The sequence below is a fragment of the Opisthocomus hoazin genome, chromosome 13, assembly GCF_030867145.1.
Source record: "Opisthocomus hoazin isolate bOpiHoa1 chromosome 13, bOpiHoa1.hap1, whole genome shotgun sequence".
Lineage (NCBI taxonomy): Eukaryota > Metazoa > Chordata > Aves > Opisthocomiformes > Opisthocomidae > Opisthocomus > Opisthocomus hoazin.
Window position 1 is genome coordinate 28,777,733 of NC_134426.1, and position 20,304 is coordinate 28,798,036.

Genomic DNA, 20,304 nt, shown 5'->3' on the forward strand with positions numbered 1-20,304 from the left:
GCCCATCCGCGCCGGGCAGGACGTCGGCAGCCGCTGGCGCCCCGGAGCCTTGGGGACAGGCAGGCGACGGGCGTGGGGCGCGCGAGGCCTTTGCAAACAAATGCAAATAACGTTCCTCGTCCAGCAGTCACGTTGGCAGCAGGATCAGCAAGCAATATGCTTGGATAACCATTTCCACGGGCGCCGCTGCCACCTCGTCTCTGTCGGACACCAACAGGGCAGCCGCAGCGTTCTGGAAGAGAAGCGCAGGGGTGAGGGCAGGCTCCGGCCACGCCAGCGCAGCCCCTGCCCCGACAACGCTTCTGAAGCGGCCGCGATGCAAAGCATGGCTGGAAAGGAACCGGCCCCAGACCCGGGACGACTGGCACGCAACTTCCATTCTCACTCCATGCTTCCCTTTTTCTTTTTTTTAGCACAATATACTGCTTTTACACAAAAACTAGTTTTTAAAGGGTCATTTTTTGTAAGAAAAGTGACGTTTTATGTTTCAGCATAGAGGCTAGCTGAAAAGAGCGACGGAAAAACATCCAACATATCAGCAGTTGTATCTGGAGCAGAGACCCAGGGTAGCAGCTTCGTTTCTCCAAACCGTCCGCAGCTGCGACTGCGTTATCCCCCCCTCCACGGCCCGGCACGTCCCAGCGGGGAGCGGGAGCGGCTCGGCTCAGCTGCACGTTTCCAGACCCCGTTTCCACGCTCCCCGCAGGGACAGTCGGGAATAACTCTCCCAAGTGGCCAATTTCGATTTTGCTGAAGTAAGCCTGTTTCCAGAGCTCAGAAAAAAAAGAATTTCTGACAGATCAGCTCACGTAATGGTCTTGCTCTGAAAACCGGGAGCAGCTGTGAAGGAGGTCAGTCACGTAACGAGCGTGCCTGGAGCAGCCCGGCTGATCCACAGGCGCAAGAAATTACACAAGCAAAATGCTAACCCTGGAGCAGTGCAGGCAGATTTGGCCGAGTCCCAGAATGAAGTACGAGGTCTTACCTGGAAATCATTAATTTTCTTAGTGAGAAGATGATGTGTTCTGGGTCACCTAGAATAACCCAGAAACAGAAAGGTCAGCTTAAAGCAGCCATCTCCGACTCGAAACATTCCCGCTGTGCTCCCAGCAGCAGGGAAAGGAAATGCTCAGGACACAGAAAGCGGCGCAGGGGCAGAGAACCAGCAGCCAGCAGACGCTGCCACGAGACCGCAGCCTCCTGCTTCGCTACCGTCCACCCACCAGGAGCCCTGCGGGCGGGCGGGCGGGCGGCCAGGGACCGCCAGCGACGCCCGGCAGCGAAAGCCAGCGCGCGCTCGCCTCGCCAGCAGCCCCGCGGCCCAGGACCGGGCTCTGCGCCCTCTCGCCCGACACCGGCGATGCCGCCCAGCCCGCTGCTTTCTCTGGGATCAGTGGGTGAAACCTGGCGCCCTGGATCGAAACATCAGCACCAATCTGCGGCACCCCCGTCCTGTGCAGGCAGCGCTTTCTGCAGGGTCAAGAAGTCTTTTTTTTTTTTTTTCCCCTCTTAAGTCTGCATGTGCAATGGCTGCTGGACTGCCCTGCACTGCACAAGGTCGTTATTAATTGTCTTCAAGCACTGCTCTTCAGGGAGGGAGCCCCATGGTGTATTTTTGACACTTGAACACAATCAGCCAAGTACAAGAAGTAAAAGACCTCTCTGTAACCCGTGAATCAGACAAGCCACCCTTCCCGAAGGCAGGCAGGACCCGCGGTAACGAAAACCTCATGAGTTTTGGAACAGAGAGCAAGGTAGAAAGTGTCTTAAAGTAAGAGAAGGAAGGGCACAGGTTTCTGGTGAGTGAACACGGAGCTCCACAGCACGAAATTGTACAGATGGGCAGCCCAGGCAGGAGGTGGCAGGGCTGAACGAGCCGGGTCTGAGGAGCACAGAACACCCAGGACGCCAGCCAGGACAGTGCAGAGGGTGGGAGCACAGCGGGAAGGACAGGCTCGCTGGCCCCACGGATCGAGGCAGGAGAGCAGGGACGCTTCCCGCAGCTGGCTGCCAGGCACCCAGCATTAACCAACCGGGGCAAAGCCCTCCAAGGGACACCAGACTCTTACCTGCAGATGACCCTTCAGATTGGCTGGCGTTTTGTAATCCCCCTTTAAGACCTATGGAAAAGAGAAAACGGGAGTGACCCTTCTGGGGCAGCGGCTCCGTGAACATCGGCAAGCCCACCCCTGTAACTGCGTCCTGGGGCCCAGTACACCGGAACCAGCTGATGGGCGCTTGTTCTACGCCGCGGTGCCAGACTGGGGCTGAAGCGGGAGGGTTCCTCCTCCCTGACTGTAAGCAAAGATGGGGAGCGGCATCCTGCTGGGGCAGGGAACCGACGGAGCAATTCTCTGGTTCCCCCCTTAGCCTGGGAGGGGAGAGCTTTTTGGCCTTCACCATCGTGCCAGTTCTCCAAGTTCATCCCAAGAAGTACAGAAAGGTCCACATCAGAGACCCAAAGAGTCCTGAACCCTGCCCAGGGCAGATGTTCACCCAAACCACCCGTGTCCTAGAGCAGCTCTCAGCAAGCAGAGAGCGTGGAGGAGCTGCAAGAGACCAGCGCACTCGGAGCACGGAGCAGCTCCCGGGAAGTTCCGCCGACCCGCAGGTCAGTGCTGCTACCTCCCTGCCTGCCCGTGTCTGCACGTGGTGGCGTGGGGACCGGTCCCACCCGCGTGACGAAGGACACCTCGTCCAAGGGCACCGTCACGGGGAGCACGTGCAGAGCCGGGGGGCTGCAGGGGCCAGCCTCAGGCCAGGGAGGAACCGGTCCACCTCAAAGCATGAGGAACTGCTTCTGTTTAGTAACTGCTGTCTGTGGCTCTGCAGCTTCTTGCTTCCAGTTCTGCTCCAGGGACGTGAGTCAATATTCTACAAAAAAAAAATCTCCTGGTTTTGCCCAAAGACATTAGGAGGCTCCACTGGCTCTCCCTGTGGGACCGTGGAGGCGGCTGGTGAGCTACAGACGGGCACCGCAACCGCCCAGCCTGCGCGTCCTGCTGGGGCCAGACCGGCGCGTCTGCTGCCTGCAGCTGCGCACCCAGATAACACCAGCACGCACCAGCACCTCCCACGCCGGGGGCCGAGAGCGGGGCCGGATCCGGGAGGGACGGGTCAGCACCTCCCACAGCGGAAGAAATGAACACCGCCACAGAATCCTAGGGGACACCAGCAGCTTGGGCCACGCCAGGCTCAGCCTGCTGCCCGCAGCGGATTTACAACCATCTCGGTGTGACCGCGTGTCTGCCGTTCCCAGCCCCCCAGAAGGACGAGAGCATTTGTTTCTCCCCTGCTCTTTTCCGATTCAGCAACCCCTTCTGCTCCAGAGGGCCCCGTGGGTGCTGAGGCCCCGGCCCCACGTCGGCGACACTCACTCTGTGCGTGTTGTTGACAACTAAGGGGTCGGGGTGGCCGTAGTTGGGTGGGTTGGCGTAGGGGTCGTAGCCCAGCCTGGCGAGCATTGGTGCGATGTGGGCCATGTCCTGCAGCACATCCCCCGGGATGTGCCCGATCCACTTAGATAACGCCTCCATGTTCACCGGCTTGATAACCTGGTCTGTTGATCTTTCTATCCTGGGGAAAAACAACAAAGAAAAAAGCAAAGCAAGACACTAAAGTTGGATTTCGCACACGTACTAGGCTCAGACAGAAGAGCCTCCAGCTAGGTTCACTGTCGCTTCAACATCCCGCTTCCAACGCCCGAGACACGCGTGCAGCCCGAACGCTCGCCGCCTGCCGCGTCCGCCTGGGGCACAGCCAGCGCCAGGCACCGCAGGGCAGCCCCCTCCCGCTCACAGCCCTGCTCCGGGGAGCGGATCCTGGCAGGGGCTTCTGCATCCCCAAAGGTCGGGCCCCCCCGTACAGGGAGATCCATGCTGCACCGGGGTCGGGTTGTTACGAGGGTACCTCCGCTTATTGCAGGGAAATGATGAAAGATGTGTGGTCTGCAGCGCAGATACACCACACAACCCCGCTGAAAATCCAAAAACTTCTCTGTTTAGCAACCTCAGAAAAATTTACTCTGAGCAAATAACGCTGAAAGCCCTTGAGAAATCATTGCATCAGCCACCAAAGGTGCCTGCATCTCTCCGTCCCGCACCACACCTGCCTCCCTGGTCCGCCTGGGGTGAGGGCACTGGGACGTGCTCCGCGCCCCGAGGAGCGAGCCCCTGGCCGGTAGAGCCCCTCTGCACCCTGTGCTCGGTGGGACGCTGGCACGGGGCGAGCAGCCGTCTGCTCGACTCCGGCCGAAGCAAAGCACACCCCACGCGGCACAGGCGACGTGGCGTTCGGCGAGCGATGAACGCGCGCAGGGGCTGCGGCCCGGAGCCTCCCGCGAGCGTCCCAGTCGCCGACCGCGAAGGTACAACGCCGCACAGCCTCGTACGGAGGAGTGTCCGAGGGCGGAGGGACGCCGAGCCCGGCCGCACGCCCACGGCCGTCCCGGAGACGTGGAGCAGCTGCGTGGTCACAGCTGCCCTCGCCACGCGGGCACGAGCAGTTTGTACCAAGACTGCTCGCATGGCTCCCTTACACCGCTGATTAAATTTTGCTGTGCTAGACTTAAGCCTCCATTAGGAAACCAAGAGCATTAAAAGAGGAGAAGAAGGTGGGAGAGGCAAGCAGCCCCTGGCACACAGCGGACAGCCAGCAAGGAGGGAGCGCTGGGGTGTGTCTCCACGGAGCAGGTATTTCTTTTATTCCGCAACACCAGCAGCAAACCTGGCAGGAATTGCTGCTCACCACTGAAAGCCATTCAGCAGCAGCAAAACTAGCTGCGGGAAGGAGACATTTGAGGACAGGTGGAGAAAAGAGGCGTTAAAAGAGCTCACGTTTCAGAGCGAGCAGTTCTTTTCAAATTAGAGAACAAAATTATTTCTGCACCGTCAAGAGAGATGAATAAAGCAGTCACCGGCTCCTCAAACCCTCACCTGACAAGCTGCTCTGTTGGGTACAACAGATTGCTGGTGTTCAAGCTGCCTTGTACTCAGAAACACAAAACCTACCGCAGCAAAACTGGACACGCCGCCACTTCTGCCCCTGAAAAGCACGCACAAACACAAGCGACGCGTCTTTGCCCCAGCCTCAGCCCGGACCTGCTTCGTGTAACAAAAATGCTCCTCGAAAAGCCGAGGCAGGAGCCGAGACACTCACTTGGAAAGCGACACCCCGCCGGGCTTCCCTATCAGCTCCTCGTGGTGCAGCACCGTGTCGCTCCAGGAGATGTCCAGGAACTTCATGATGGCGTGCATGGACTGCTCGGGGTGCAGCACCAGCTGCTCGTAGTAGACGGGCAGGCACCGGGACCGCCCGATCTCCAGGCACTGGGAGTACATCACCTCGATGGCTTTGTTCCACTTGGTCAGGCAGTCGCGGTAGCTGGTCAGGTCGAAGCCCGCGATCGTCACCTTCCGCGTGATCATGGAGTGGACCGAAGCCCGGCCGTCTCGAACCATCAGGAGGAATTTGGAGTTGGGGAAGAGCCTGGACAGGTAGACAGAGGACTTCAGGGTGAAGGGGTCCTTGTTGCACAAGTACCTGGCTGGCTCACCGTGCTTGGCGATCACTTCCAGTATGAAGGCCTGCATAGCGGCGTCCAGGACTTGGTCCGTCACCCCCGCTTCGTCCAGGCGCATCTTCTCTCGCCCCGATTTGGACCAGGCCTGCCGCATCGCCAGCACGCGGGGGATGATGCGGGTCTCCTCTCCGCAGCGCACCTCGGGGTGGGCATCGAGCATGGCCCTCATCAGCGTCGTGCCGCTCCGCGGGACCCCGCCGATGAATATCAGGGGCATCTCCTTGCTGTAACGGTACTCGACGTGGTTGGAGTCCATCATGACCAGCTCCTCGTTCTCTGGTCTCATCAGCCTGTGCCTCCTCTCGCTCAGGACCTGCTGGCACTCCAGGACCTGCTGGCCGAGGTGCAGAGTCACCATCAGGGCGACCACCGAGCCCACCACCAGCAACACCCTCCGCATGGTGACCCGCATGCTGCTCTCCTCCGCACAGGCTGGTGACCGCGCTTCAGCTTTCAGCCAGCAAGCGTTCAACCCAGCAGGCATCTGCAAGAGAAACACAGCGCGGTCAGAGGAGCAGGAGCCGCAGTCCAGCCCGGCGGCACCCCAGCCTCCAGCCTGGCTCCTTCAGGACGCTGACACCATCCCAGGCTTTCATCACCTCCTGCATTTATCAGCAACTTCCAGCCCAGGTGCCTTCTACCCAGGAGGTAATTAAAGTCTGCCTCAGAGCACACCCAGAGAGATGGTTTCTGGACCATTTGTGTACCCAGAATTGCAGGTTTACAGCTGCAGCAAAGCTCCAGGAACGTTTCAGAGAGCAGGGGCCAAGCGTACCCAGTGAGCCCTTAAAAAAAAGACTCCACAGGGAGCCTGTTCCATCCCAGACGCAGCCCAGTCCCTCCCTGCAGTTCTCCCTCCCGAAAGCACCGTCCTCTCGCTTCTCTCAGCCACCTGCCTCCTTCCTACATTTTGTTTAGTTTCAATGTGCTGTCACAGGGGAGGGGGGAAAGCTGAAATAAGAGAAAAACAAAAGCATCTCATGCAAATTTTAAGGCTGTGACTCAGGAGAAGCAGTTACCCATTAGAATGAAACACTCTGAGAAATTAAACCATCTGAAGGCTGACAGCAACACACAGAGTCAGCGTTCAACGCCCTTCCTCCAGGGACTGACCTTACAGAAAAATCCTTGAAGACTTCATCTGGCATGAAGCAGGCTTTTTGGGTTTTCTGCGTCTCGGGAGGGGGTCCAGCAGGAAGCCTGCCGGTTCTGCGAGTGCCCTGCTCTGCTGCCTGCCCGGAAAGGACTCCTGCGAGCGCTGGCATCGCTTCCCACGCCCTCCCCCCGTCTGCTCCATTTGCGAGCCCAGGTTTTGCAATCCTCCCCTGGGCTCACCCAGGGATTTCGAGTTCTTTGTGATTATGTGGCTGGGGTGGGAGCTGAATGCAGGGGAAGGAACGGGACGTCCACGCGTTTTGTTTAAAGAACCGCTTCAGAAGAACGTTTTCTCCTCTCGCCGTGAACGGGCACAGTTAGCAGCGGCCCGTGCGAAGCCCCGCTGCGGCGGGCAGCGGGCCGAGAGCCGCCCCGGAGCCAGGCAGCCCCAAGACCCTCCTGCCCGCCAGCACCCGCAGCCCCAGAACCCACCAGGCGCTCGCGGACTCGCCCCGGTCCCCCTCCAGCCCCCGGCACCGACCCGGACCGGTGACGCGCTCAGCCGCTCGCCGTCCAGCCGCTCTGCTGTCACCCACTTCGGCGCAAACCGCTGGATAAGCGCGACGCGAAGAGGCAGTGCCCCGCTGCCCACCCGGGTACGGGTTCCCCATCCCAGCAGCAAAGTTACATCACCACCAAAATTCATTGTGTGGCTCTTTGGCACCACGGTTGACATCCTGGCCACCTGCCTGGTGAACACACCAAGGCTGAATGGGTCCAAAGGCACCTCCTCACGCGATACCAACTGTGTCCAGTTCTGGGCTCCCCAGTTCAAGAAAGATGAAGAGCTACTGGAGAGAGTCCAGCGAAGGGCTGCGAGGATGATGAGGGGACTGGAACATCTCCCCTACGAGGAGAGGTTGAGGGAACTGGGCTTGTTCAGCCTGAAGAAGAGAAGGCTGCGAGGGGACCTAATAAATGCTTATAAATATCTGAAGGGTGGGGGTCAGGAGGATGGGGCCAAGCTCTTTCCAGTGGTGCCCAGCGACAGGACAAGGGGCAACGGGCACAAACTGAAGCAGAGGAAGCTCCAGCTGAACCCGAGGAAGAACTTCTTCCCTCTGAGGGTGATGGAGCCCTGGCCCAGGCTGCCCAGGGAGGCTGTGGAGTCTCCTTCTCTGGAGATATTCCAGACCCGCCTGGACAAGGTCCTGTGCAGCCTGCTCTGGGTGACCCTGCTTCAGCAGGAGGGTTGGACTAGATGACCCACAGAGGTCCCTGCCAACCCCTACCATTCTGTGATTCTGTGATTCTGTGAAACGCCGGCCGTTTGTGCAGATGTCAGTCAGAGGGGAGGACAACAAAGAGCTCCGGCGCTTTTGCACCACCAAGGGCAGAGTCAGGCCCATTCAAACCCAAGCGCTCGTCTGCTCCTTCCTGCTGTCTTGATCTGTTTCAGTCATGCAAATACACTCCAAGGTCCCCCTACAAGTGACTGCAAGTGCCACGGGACCCATTTCAACGCCTTGTAGCTGGAGCAGTCAGGATTTAAGGCCCACTGAAATAACGACGGCCGTGCAGATCAAGACGGGCTGATTAACGGGAGCTGGGAGCACAGCAGTGCTCCGTGCCTTGCCAGAACGGCTTACAGCGAGCGCTTCCCACCGAGATGCTCCCAGCAGAGAGCAACAAAGGCACTCGCACAGGGACTCGCTCGCTTTGCTGTGGGAGTCCGGTCGGGAGCCCCCGGCACCGGCCCTGCTCCGGCAGCCCCCGCTGGACAACGGGCCGTGTCCCTGGGGATCGTCGTGCCGGGGCGCGGGCAGAGCCCCACCGCTGCCGTCCAAGGCCGGGTTATCCCAGCGCACCGGGGCGGCTGGCAGCGGTCTGCTGAGCCACCGCAAACGATCCCCGCTTGTTTTCAGCTCTTCTGTGCAATCCTCCGCCACGAATTCCCCCAAATGTATGGGGCTTATGAGGCTACAGGAGACCAGGGATGGATGATTTCCTCCACGGCAGATACGTGGTGGAAAATGTCGTGGCACAATTAGGTGGCACGGCTGTCTGATCAGGGACAACCTTCTAGTCCTCCCGATGCCCAAGCTGGGTCCGAGAGCCTTCTGCTCCAGCAGGAATCGGGAAGCTCTCAGGGGCTGCTCTGGCACATCACGGGGGGGACTGCAGCACGGCAGCTGGTGACGCAGGGTGCAGGCCCCGGCTGCAGCCCCCGTGAGCAGCTCGGACACTGCAGGACAGGGACGGGCTGTGACCCACAGCCGGCAGCTCCGTCCCCACTGCGATCAGGGCACGGCTGGTACCGAGGGCAGAGAGCACGGGGGAGGACGGGAGCCGGTCGGCGGGGAGGTGACAGCAGGGCAGTGACAAGCAAGGACACAAGAGGTCCTACAGGCAGAGAGTCTTCCTGATTTCGCACACTGATCGGACATTCGTACAAACAAGGCTTAAATCGTTTCTTGTCCGCTTGTGAAGGCACTGCAGTGTTAGCAGGGCACCAGTGGCAGCGTGGACAGCTGTATGGAACATGCACCAGCCCGTGCCCAGCAGCACAGGGGCACCGACGGCCCCGATGCCGCCGTCCTCACGTACTCACCTGCCCCCGGTGAGGTCATTGTGCGGCTCGCCAAGCTTCACGCCGAGACACAGGCGGCTGCGAAAGTACCTAACGGGGAAGCAAGACCAGAACGTCAGCTGCTTTGGGAAAGAAACACCACAGCGTCAGCTGCTTCGTTCACCGCAGCCAGCTCTGCGCGTGGTGATGAGCGACGCTCTCCTCCTCGGCACCTTCCCCTGCCGCACGCCCCGTTCCCGCCCCAGCCCCCCTCCCAGCCCACGGCAAGGTGGTCCCGGCAGAGCCGGTGCTCCCGGTCAGTGCCAGCAGCCAGACACGGCACCCCTGTGACTCCACCGCCCGCCCCGAGGCACCGGCACCGCTCCGCCACGGCAGCGCTCCCAGGACTGAGCCAGAAGCACAAACTGAGGGAAGCTGGAAGGAAAATTTCCTTTTAGGAAACAAAGCCTCCTGGAAGGGAGAAGCCTCCTGGGGACAGGAGCAGCTGGGATGTTTAAAACCCAGGGGACGGCGTCCGAACATGGCACGCTTCCATCGCACACAGGCGCCCGGCGCAACAGCCCGTCCCAGAGGAAGCAGCTCCAGGCAGACTCGCCTGCCGCAGGCTTTGGTACAGACGCTGAAATCGAGCGCAAGTCAGACTGCAGTCAGAGTCCCCCAACCAGTAACAGCAAGAGGAGACGGGGCCCAGAGGACTGCCCGGGTCTGGCAGGTCACGCTTGTGCCTCCAGGCAGGGCCACAGCCATGCCAGCCTCTGCACAGAATCACAGAATGGTCGGGGTTGGAAGGGACCTCTGTGGGTCACCCAGTCCAACCCCCTGCCCAAGCAGGGTCACCCAGAGCAGGCTGCACAGCACCGTGTCCAGGTGGGGCTGGAATATCTCCAGAGAAGGAGACTCCACAGCCTCCCTGGGCAGCCTGGGCCAGGGCTCCGGCACCCTCAGAGGGAAGAAGTTCTTCCTCGGGTTCAGCTGGAGCTTCCTCTGCTTCAGTTTGTGCCCGTTGCCCCTTGTCCTGTCGCTGGGTGCCACTGGAAAGAGCTTAGCCCCATCCTCCTGACACCCACCCTGAAGATAAGTATATATTGGGTCCCCTCGCAGCCTTCTCTTCTCCAGGCTGCACTGGGAGCTGCCCACGCCGCCAGGACCTCCCCAGCTCCAGCCCACGGAACAACGCTCTCCGCAGCCTCACCACCCCTCGCAGCACGCAGACCCCTCCAGGCAGGGACCCGAACCCCCCACACGGGCTGCACCCACCCTGGGGAGCCCAGCAGCCGCCCTCACCGCCGCGGCTGAAGCATCCCGGTGACAGCACGCCGGTGCAGGGGCCCTGCCCGCGGTCCAGCAGCCGCGTCCCCGCGGGACACCCTCCTCCAGGCACGGGAGGGCAGCGGCAGAGGGGACCGGTCCCAGCAGGGCTGCAGGGCTCCCCGCACAGCCACCGTCCGGGACGCCGTGCCGCAGCGGAGTACCCCGAGGGGCCAGGAGCCGGCGGGCAGGCGCGGTGGCACCCCGCTCCGAGGCTCGCAGCGCGACCACGGGACCACGGGCTGGGGGCCGCCGCAGCCGGGCTCTTCCCACACCCAGCTCCCCCTTGATGCACGATGGCGTCCCGGCCGCGGAGGATGTTTCTGGGAACATTTCAAGTACAGACACTAATTGTTATTCCAGCCACCTCCTCTCCTGCCCAGCTGCCATCGAACGCCACACGGCCCCTCCACTTCAGCGCTCGTTAGAAACCAGAGGGAAACTCCACCCAGCACGAACTTTGCAGCTCATCCGCAGCGCACGCGCCGCTCTCCCTCCCGCCAGGCGTTCCGCTCGCCCCCGGCCTCGCCGACCGCCGGGTTCCAGGTGCGGCCGAGGCTGCAGGCCCGCGGAGCAGCAGCTGCAGCGCCGGATGCGCTTCTGCAGCGCCGCGGATGAGCCGGTGCGCGGGGCGGCGGCGGTTGAACAGCCTAGAAAACGCGCTCCGGAAACGGCTCCGGCTCTTGCCCGTGCACACAGACGGACACACAGACGCTCGCAGACTTCCTTCCTGACGCCTCGAACCGCAGCGCGGGGCCGTGCAGCGTGACACCGCGCGCTGCTGCAGCAGCCAGGCAGGCGCCGGGCCCCCCAGCACCGACAGCGAGCGCCGAGCCACCGCGGCCGCCCCGTGGGCCGACCGCCTCCGCTGCCCGGGAGCACCGCGCGGCGTCACCGCGGCCGGGCCGGCCGGAGCTGTGCACGACGTGTCGTGGTGACGCAATGTCTCAAGTCCACTTTCTAAAGCAGCGAAGTGCTACAAGCAAACAACAAAAGCAGTTTCTAAAAGAAGCTCGGTGTCATCAAAAAACGCATTTTCCTTTGCACCGTTCCCAGAAACGACTGCAACTTCCCCAAAAGACATCGCTGCGGCCTGGTAAATTCTAGCTCAGATCGCTGGTGCTTGATGAAAGGATGAGGAACTGCAGACGTCTCTGTGGCGGAGCAGCAGCAGAATCACAGAATCACAGAATCACAGAATAGTAGGGATTGGAAGGGACCTCTGTGGGTCACCCAGCCCAACCCTCCTGCCGAAGCAGGGTCACCCAGAGCAGGCTGCACAGGACCTTGTCCAGGCGGGTCTTGAATATCTCCAGAGAAGGAGACTCCACAACCTCCCTGGGCAGCCTGGGCCAGGGCTCCGTCACCCTCAGAGAGAAGAAGTTCCTCCTCATGTTCAGAGGGAACTTCTTGTGCCTCAGTTTGTGCCCATTGCCCCTTGTCCTGTCACTGGGCACCACTGAAAAGAGCTTGGCCCCATCCTCCTGACACCCACCCTGCAGATATTTGTAGGCATTTATAAGGTCCCCTCGCAGCCTTCTCTTCTTCAGGCAGAAGCCGTGCTCAGCAAGAAACATCCTAACCTATCCAGCTCACATCTTTACAAATCAGCAGAAATTAATGACTTCGTTGACAGTCTCCGGTTGATTCGCAGGCGGCCGCAACACGGAAAGAAACTCCGCTTGCCTGAGGGCAACGGCTGCCGTCCCAACCCGCGCTCGGGCAACGCGCCCAGCAGTGCTGCCACGCCCAGGGCAGGCGTCCTTCTCCTGGTGGCAGCTCCTCACGCGCCTTTGGGATCACGCGAGGGCTCCACGGCAGCTCCCGTCGCGGGACAGAGGAGCTCGCGTCCCGAGGAGGCAGCGGCAAACGGGAAGGGGTCAAACGAGCCCCGGGAGAAGAAAGCCGGGAAGAGCCGGGGGGGCCGAGGGCGAGGAGCGGGAAGGGACGGGCCGCTGGCACGCTGCGCACGGGGTCCTTCTCCACCTCCAAGCACCCCGAGCGAAAGCTGAACAAGAAATTTCAAAACATTCACCGAGCAGGGCATGAGCAGCCCTGGGAGGCAGCAGGCACGGAGCGAGCACCGGCCCCGGCCCGCGGCCGCGTGCCCACGGAGGTGGCTGCCTGGTGCCGCGTCACCCCGTTGCACAACGCCCAGCGCAGCGCGGATCGGTGCCCGCGGGGACGGCCAGGCGGCCGGGGCAGGGTCCGACCCGCGCCGCGCTCGCTGCCCGCCCCGGCCGACGCCGCAGCCGCTCGCGGCGGGACCGGAGCTGCGCACCGAGCTCTGCTGGAGGTGAGCAGCGGCCTCGCGCTCCGGGCGGCGAGAGAAGAGCCCGCTCTCATGGGGGTGAAATCGAGCCGTTGAACGGCACCGACAGCACTCAAAAAGAAGAAAAAAAGAAGTTGCTGTCAGGCCGCCAAGTGGCGAGAACAGCAGCATCGACAGCAGCGCGTTTATGCGCAGCAAAATCCAGAGCAGAACAGATTTTGCGTATTAAAGCTGCAGGCGCTGCAGGCCGCGAGCCCAGGGGCGTCTGCGGGAATCGGAACTCGGCCCCAGCAAACACCCGGGGATTTCAGAGCACGGCGGGGCCACGCGCCGCTTCAAAAGTCCCCGGACAGAACAAACAGCACCGTGGTTGGCACCCGCGCCGCCGACACCATCCTGAGTAAAACGGCCACAGAAACAGTCAGGAGACCGCAGGAGCGAGTGTTTCAGCACCCGTCCTAGCACCCAAACCACGCGGGGGGTGTTCGCACCGTAGCACCCCGCCGGCTCAGCCCCCCCGCAGCACCCGCGGGCCACGGCGACGCTGCCGTGCTCGCAGCGCCTGCCCCGCTTCCCTGCAGCCCCCGCTCTCGGCGCGAGGCGCCAGCCCCCGGACACCCCCTCTTCGCCTGCCGCCGCCACGGGCGCTCGCCGCGGCCCTGGCAGCTCCGCTCGGACGCTGCACCCACCCTGGCAGCTGGGCGCGGGGGTCCGGCCGCACGGCCCACTGCCGCGGCACAGCTCCCGCGTTCCCTGCTGGACCTGCTGGAGAGCAGCTCTGCGGAGAGGGACTGGGAGTGCTGGGGGACGACAGGGTGACCATGAGCCAGCAGCGTGCCCTGGCTGCCAAGAAGGCCAATGGGATCCTGGGGTGCATCAAGAGGAGTGTGGGCAGCAGGACGAGGGAGGTTCTCCTCCCCCTCTGCTCTGCCCTGGGGAGGCCCCATCTGCAGTGCTGGGTCCAGTGCTGGGCTCCCCAGGTCAAGAAAGATGAGGAGCTACTGGAGAGAGTCCAGCGCAGGGCTGCGAGGATGAGGAGGGGCCTGGAGCATCTCTCCCAGGAGGAGAGGCTGAGGGAGCTGGGCTTGTTCAGCCTGAAGAAGAGAAGGCTGCAAGGGGACCTTAGAAATGCTTATAAATATCTGCAGGGTGGGTGTCAGGAGGACGGGGCCAGACTCTTTCCAGTGGTGCCCAGCGACAGGACAAGGGGCAATGGGCACAAACTGAAGCAGAGGAAGCTCCAGCTGAACCTGAGGAAGAACTTCTTCCCTCTGAGGGTGACGGAGCCCTGGCCCAGGCTGCCCAGGGAGGCTGTGGAGTCTCCTTCTCTGGAGATATTCCAGCCCCACCTGGCCGTGGTGCTGTGCCCCCTGCTGTGGGTGACCCTGCTTGGGCAGGGGGTTGGGCTGGGTGACCCACAGAGGGCCCTGCCAACCCCTACCATTCTGTGATTCGGTGATTCCCGCAGCCCGGAGGTCACTGACTTGGCCCTGCAGGGCGAGAGGGGGGGTCACAAAAGACCCTTTCTCTCCCAAAGCACAAAGCCCTTCTTTGGGGGGACACAGGGGAATTTACTCTCACCGCTGAGCGCCCAGAAACACAAGCTAGCAGCAGGTGATGCCCCGAGGACCAGGGCAGCACGCACCGGCTGCACGCGCCGGCTTTCTCGCTGAGAAGAGCCGCGAGGTGGGAGCCCCGCGCCGCGCACCCCGGCACCCCGGCACCCGAGAGCCCGGCACAGCGCGCCAGCCTGCTGTAACGGCTCGCAATCATAGCGACAGGCATGTTTGTTTATTGCCTTGAGGCGGTTATGATGAGAAAAACATTTTATTATCCTGCTCAAAGCTACAACGTCCCTGAAATAATAAAAATCCCACCAATTTACAGCGTCGTCGCTCTGCCTGCCTCTCTTTCCAAGCACAGCTACGGCATTTTATCGTCCGGCAACAGAACCCACAGTAGTCACTTCTGCCAACCTCTCCGTAAGGCAACAGCCTTTGTCTCCAACTGGCTTATTAATTATGAAATGCCTCAAGTGCAAGCTGCTGGCAGAAGGCAGCGATGGAGGCACCCACCCCAGCGACCTGGCACGAGGCACCGCGCCCCAGCAAAGCTCTGGCAAAGCCAGGAGGGAAGGGGCTTGCCACGTCCCCCCTCGGCTCGAGGAGCAGGGTCGGGCGGCAGAGCTGTGGCTGGAGGGACCGAGCCGAGGGGGGGGACAGCGGGGAAGGGAGACCCGGCCGCCGGGGCAGGAGGGGTGTCTGTCACCCAGAGACCCAGCCGCCGGGGCAGGAGGGGTGTCTGTCACCCAGGGACCCAGCTGCCGGGGCAGGAGGGGTGTCTGTCACCCAGAGACCCGGTCGCTGGGGCAGGAGGGGTGTCTGTCACCCAGTGACCCACCCGCCAGGGCAGGAGGGGTGTCTGTCACCCAGGGACCCACTCGCTGGGGCAGGAGGGGTGTCTGTCACCCAGAGACCCGGTCACCGGGGCAGGAGGGGTGTCTGTCACCCAGAGACCCACTCACTGGGGCACAAGAGGTGTCTGTGACCCCCAGCGACAGATGGGACCACCCAGCAGATCGGCTTGGTCTTCGCTTTGGAAGCGCTTGTGCCGGAACGGGGCAGCAGCTCTGCGCTTCGGAGGGACGCTCCTGACCTCTAATCAACGCGCAGCTCCAACCCACAGAGCTCTGCCTTTTAATTACCCTGCAGCTGCTGCCTCAGGGGGACGCAGGCGAAGCCAGCGCGGGTGCCACCGCACGGCGGTGACACACAAACACTCCGCGCTTGCTCCCCTTGCACCCCACCGTCCCTCTGGCTCCGCAGAGCCGGACGAGGGGGCTCTCGGGAAGCAGGGAGCCGTTCCCCCGCTCCTCCCCGTGCCTCCGACCGGGGTCCCCCCAGCTCCCACCCCTGGCCCGGGGCAGGTCCCGGAACGTGGCTGGAGAGGGGCACATGGAGCTGCCGAGCAAGGGGACCCCGAGCACACAGCCCCCACGTTAGCTCCCCACACTCGGGGCAAACACGACTCGTCCCTCCCCAAACCCAACAGACTCCCCCCGCGTGAACGGGGGCGGTCAGAGCCCGCCATGCAACAGGGAGAAAAAGAAGCCAGAGGAACTGCTAGAAAAAACACTTAGTACCTTCAAAAAAGTATTTTCCCAACCCACAGGGCAAACCGAAGTCTCACCGAGCTCCATTCTTGCATGCACAAAGGTCGGGATTTGCAAATAAAACGTTGTTTCTGCAAGAGAAACCCTAAAACCTCAAATTTGCTTAACAAACGAAATCAAAATATTTGATTTCCCTGTGCGGCAGCAGCCGGCGTCCCCGGCGCTGCAGGCGCTGACCGAGGCGAGGGTGACGTGGACCGAGGCGCGCGCTGCGCAGCCCCGGGCAGCGATGCCAGGAGGCCACGGCCAGCCCTGCTTCGGCACCGGGATCCGCTCCGCGGCCCAGCCGGGCTCGGCTCTTCCCCGGCCGCCAGGACGAGCCTCTGGCGTTGCCACAGAGCCGGTAACTCGGGGAAGGGCGCAGAGCGCTGCCCACACCGGCTTCAGCAGCGCGTGCGTACGCGGCCTCCTGCACGATACGGTGCGACACCCGTGTGCCTGCACACCCCAGCGAGGACCTGCTGCGACCTCCCACCAAGCCCCGGCACGGGAGAAGCTCTTCTCGTGAAACCGTGGGAGGAAGAAAAGCCACCGGGTCCCTCCAACACGTGCTGCCCCGTGCGCAACGTGGCTGCCCCGCAAGGCACATCACCCTGGGCAGCACACAGAATCCCACAATCCCAGCATGGCAGGGGTTGGAGGGACCTCTGGGGTCACCCAGCCCAACCCCCTGCCCAAGCAGGGTCACCCACAGCAGGCTGCACAGCACCATGTCCAGGCGGGGCTGGAATATCTCCAGAGAAGGAGACTCCACAGCCTCCCTGGGCAGCCTGGGCCAGGGCTCCGTCACCCTCAGAGGGAAGAAGTTCTTCCTCGGGTTCAGCTGGAGCTTCCTCTGCTCCAGTTTGTGCCCGTTGCCCCTTGTCCTGTCGCTGGGCACCACTGAACAAAGTCTGGCCCCATCCTCCTGACCCCCACCCTGCAGATATTTAGAGGCATTTCTAAGGTCCCCTCGCAGCCTTCTCTTCTCCAGGCTGAACAAGCCCAGCTCCCTCAGCCTCTCCTCGTAGGAGAGATGCTCCAGTCCCCTCCTCATCCTCGCAGCCCTCCGCTGGACACCCCCGTGCCTGTGGCTGGGCTCCCGTCTTCCAAGGCCCAGCTGCGAGCCCTGGGCCCTCTGCTGCCATTTCCACCTGCAAACGCTGCACCGCCGCGCGCTGCCCTTGCGCCGCAGCCAGCTGTGAGCACATCTGCCCAGGGGGCCGGCCGCTCTCCCAGCCCCTCGCAGCGCGTCCGGGCACAGCCGCGCCGCAGCATCCACCCCCAGCACGGGGCACGAACCGGGAGCACTGGAGAAACCCAGCTGCCGCTCCCTGCCCCGCTGCGGCAGTCGGTGCATGGCAGCGGCTCCGGCGCCGGCGAGCCAGCGGCGTTCCTCCGCGGAGAAGCCCCTCGACGCCGCAGCCGCCCGCGGGTTCCCCGGTCAGGGCTGGGCTGACGCGCCCGGGTGGGAACCAGCCGCTTGCTGCACTCCCGAGCGCTGCGGATTGAGCAACCCTCGCTGATCACAGCCGTTCTCGTCCGCAGACCCTGCGAGGGGGTCAGGGCTCGGGGCAGCTCCGCCGCGGGCTTGCCGCACGCCGCACAGCTCCGACGGCTCCTGCCCGCGCCCGCGCGGCGAGAGCGATGGGCTGGGGAGGAAAAGGGGGAGAAAAAGCATCGTTCACCATGAGACAGGATTTCTTTGAGAGAATCCCCGTGGTACTGGAGGCTGACAGAGGTTCAGGAGAACTGCTCCGACTGCAGGCTCACAAAACGCTACGAAGCGAGGCAGGCAGATGACAACGCAGCCCGCTGCCGGCGCTCGCAGGGCCGCGAAATCCGGAGAGAAACGCGCTCTGCTGAGGCTTCCTGACCGCATCACAAACTCGTCAGCAGAGGCATCTGCACGGTGCCAAACAAAACCACCCGCTGGGTGCTCGTTTTCTCTCCCCGACAGTTGCTGCGTTCTGCAGCGCTCCTGGCCCCGCGCGTCCCCCGCGGGCTCAGCCTGGGGAAGCGCCTTCCCCAAACAGAAATTACTGCGACAGCCGTTAAACCCGACACGCTGAGCAGGGCAGCGGCATGAGCCTGCCCGTCCTGGTGAGCCCACCGGCAACCCGCGGCCTGGAGAGACCCCCGGCAGCCCCCGCCTCCATGCCCCCAGCCTGGGGCACCTCGCCGGCGCCCGGGTGGAATACGGGCATAACTCTGCCCGTATCGCCCCGCAGCGATGCCCCCGCCGCGGCTGCAGCACCGGCTCCAGGCGACGCCAGGAAGGACCCGTGCGGCACCGTGCCCAGCGCAGCCGCAGGACACGGCGCTGAAGCTGAAGATGAGGAAGAACTTCTTCCCTCTGAGGGTGACAGAGCCCTGGCCCAGGCTGCCCAGGGAGGCTGTGGAGTCTCCTTCTCTGGAGATATTCCAGCCCCGCCTGGCCGCGGTGCTGTGCCCCCTGCTCTGGGTGACCCTGCTTGGGCAGGGGGTTGGGCTGGGTGACCCACAGAGGTCCCCGCCACCCCCCGCCACGCTGGGACCCCGTGAAGCGCGGGCAGCTGGCGGGGCCGGGCGCTGACCCGGCGGCAGACGCGCGAAGCGGTTTCGAGCTCCCAGATGCTCCTCGCACACAGCCCGGCGGGGTCCAGCACGCCGCCCCGCACAACGCCGAGCGCCAGGGCGGGCGGGCTCGGTGCGGGCACGGCGCGGGGCAGGCAGCGGCTCGGCAGCCTGCCGGGACCCCCGGGACCCCCGCCCGCACCTCGGCTACTGCCGGAGCCCTCCCTGCCCGCAGCCGCGGCCGAGCGAGACCCCGCCACGGCGCAGGGCCCCGCGCTCGCCCCAGCCGCGAGGCTGGCCCCGCACGCACGGACGGACGGACGGACGGACAGCCCCGGCCCCGCGGCTCCGGGGCGATGCGGGCACCCGGAGGGGGGGCCGGGGGCGAGGGGAGCGCGCCGGGGGGCAGCACGGGGGGGGGGGGGGGGGAAGCCCGCAGCCCGCCCCGCACCCAGCACTGCGCTGCACCCCGCGCCGCCGCTGCCACCTGCGGGGGGGGAGGGGGGGAGGGACACCGAGGCGGTGCCGAGCGGCGCTGGCGGCACGCGCAGCCCCCGCCAAGCCCATCCCCCCCCGTACCCGCACCATCCCCCCCGCTCCCGCCTCCACTCACCGGGGCCGCCGCCGGCCCGCAGCGGCGCGAGACGCGGCGACGTCACGCGCACGAGGGGCCGGGATCCCCGCGCCGCGCGCCGCCCCGCCGCGCATGCGCCCCGCGCCCGGCAGCGGGCGGGCGGGCGCGCGCGCGGGGCGGGGGGGTGCGTGGGGCGCGCGTGCACGGGACACGCGTGTGCTCCGCGGGGGGAGCCGGGGGAAGCCCCGCCCCCTGCCGGGTCCCGGCCCGCACCGCGCCCGCATTGCCGCGAGCACCGCAGCGGGGGGGGCGTGGGGGGACACCTCCCTGCGGCGGACCGGCCTTGTGCTGGCTGCGGGTGCTGTTGCGGGGCGTTACCGCGCCGTGAGCCCCCGTGTCCCCGCCCCGCAGGCGCGGGGGGAGCCGGACCCCCCCGGTGCGGCGGCTCCCGGGGTGCCCGAGCGGCCCCGCGGGGCTGGGGGAGCCCCCGCCACCCCCTTCCCGTGCCCGCTCCCCCGCCCGCTGGCGTCCCGCGCCCCGCTGCAGCCCCAGTGCGGGGGAGCCGCGCCTGAGGGCGATCCCCAGGGGCACTCAACCCCCCCCGGGACACACCAACCCCCCCTCGGGACACGCAACCCCCCCCCCGGGACACACCAGCCCCCCCCGCGACACATAACCTCCCCCCGGGACATGCAAACCCCTCCCAGGACACGCAACCCCCCCCGGGACATGCAAACCCCTCCCAGGACACGCAACCCCCCCAGGGACATGCAACCCCCCCCCCCTCCAGGACATGCAAACCCCCCCCAGGACACACAAACCCCCTCCAGGACATGCAACCCCCCCCTGGGACATGCAACCCCCCCCCCCCCCTCCAGGACACGCAAACCTCCTCCAGGACACACAAAACCCCCCGGGACACGAAAACCCCCCTGGGACGCACAAACCCCCTTCTGGGACACGCAACCCCCGCCCGGGACATGCAAACCCCCCCCAGGACACGCAAACCCCCCCAGGACACACAAACCTCCCTCCGAAGACATACAACCCCCCCCCGGGACACACCAAACCCCCCCCCCCGGGACACGCAACTTCCCCCAGGACACTCAACCACCCCTCCCAGGACACGGAACCCCTCCCCGGGACACGCCAACCCCTGGGCCACGTCCCCCCCCCC

General features: G+C 64.1%; 1 protein-coding gene across 3 annotated transcripts; it reads right to left on the reverse strand.

Annotated features, from left to right (window-relative positions):
* Window positions 1-117: 117 nt before the first annotated feature.
* TPST2 (tyrosylprotein sulfotransferase 2) lies at window positions 118-19,251 on the reverse strand. 3 transcript variants are annotated; one of them, XM_075434489.1, is made up of 7 exons: window positions 19,167-19,251; window positions 9,288-9,356; window positions 5,158-6,065; window positions 3,378-3,576; window positions 2,070-2,120; window positions 986-1,034; window positions 118-232 (listed from the first exon to the last, which is right to left on the reverse strand). In XM_075434489.1, the coding sequence occupies exons 3-6, from the start codon at window positions 6,063-6,065 to the stop codon at window positions 1,005-1,007; spliced, it is 1,188 nt and encodes a 395-aa protein (XP_075290604.1). In that variant the 5' UTR covers window positions 9,288-9,356; window positions 19,167-19,251; the 3' UTR covers window positions 118-232; window positions 986-1,004. The 3 variants fall into 3 exon arrangements, with proteins under 3 accessions (XP_075290604.1, XP_075290605.1, XP_075290606.1); XM_075434490.1 differs by lacking the exon at window positions 19,167-19,251 and adding an exon at window positions 15,989-16,067; XM_075434491.1 differs by lacking the exon at window positions 9,288-9,356 and having other exon boundaries at window positions 19,167-19,238.
* Between the last annotated feature and the right edge of the window lie 1,053 nt (window positions 19,252-20,304).

Excerpts from the sequence above, each read along its gene's own strand:
- TPST2 (XM_075434489.1), bottom strand. The coding sequence starts at position 6,065 with ATGCCTGCTGGGTTGAACGCTTGCTGGCTGAAAGCTGAAGCGCGGTCA. Across the intron at positions 3,577-5,157 it reads GGCGGGGTGTCGCTTTCCAA|GATAGAAAGATCAACAGACC; the intron begins GTGAGTGTCTCG and ends GTTTTTCCCCAG. Across the intron at positions 1,035-2,069 it reads ATCTGAAGGGTCATCTGCAG|GTGACCCAGAACACATCATC; the intron begins GTAAGAGTCTGG and ends GGGTTATTCTAG.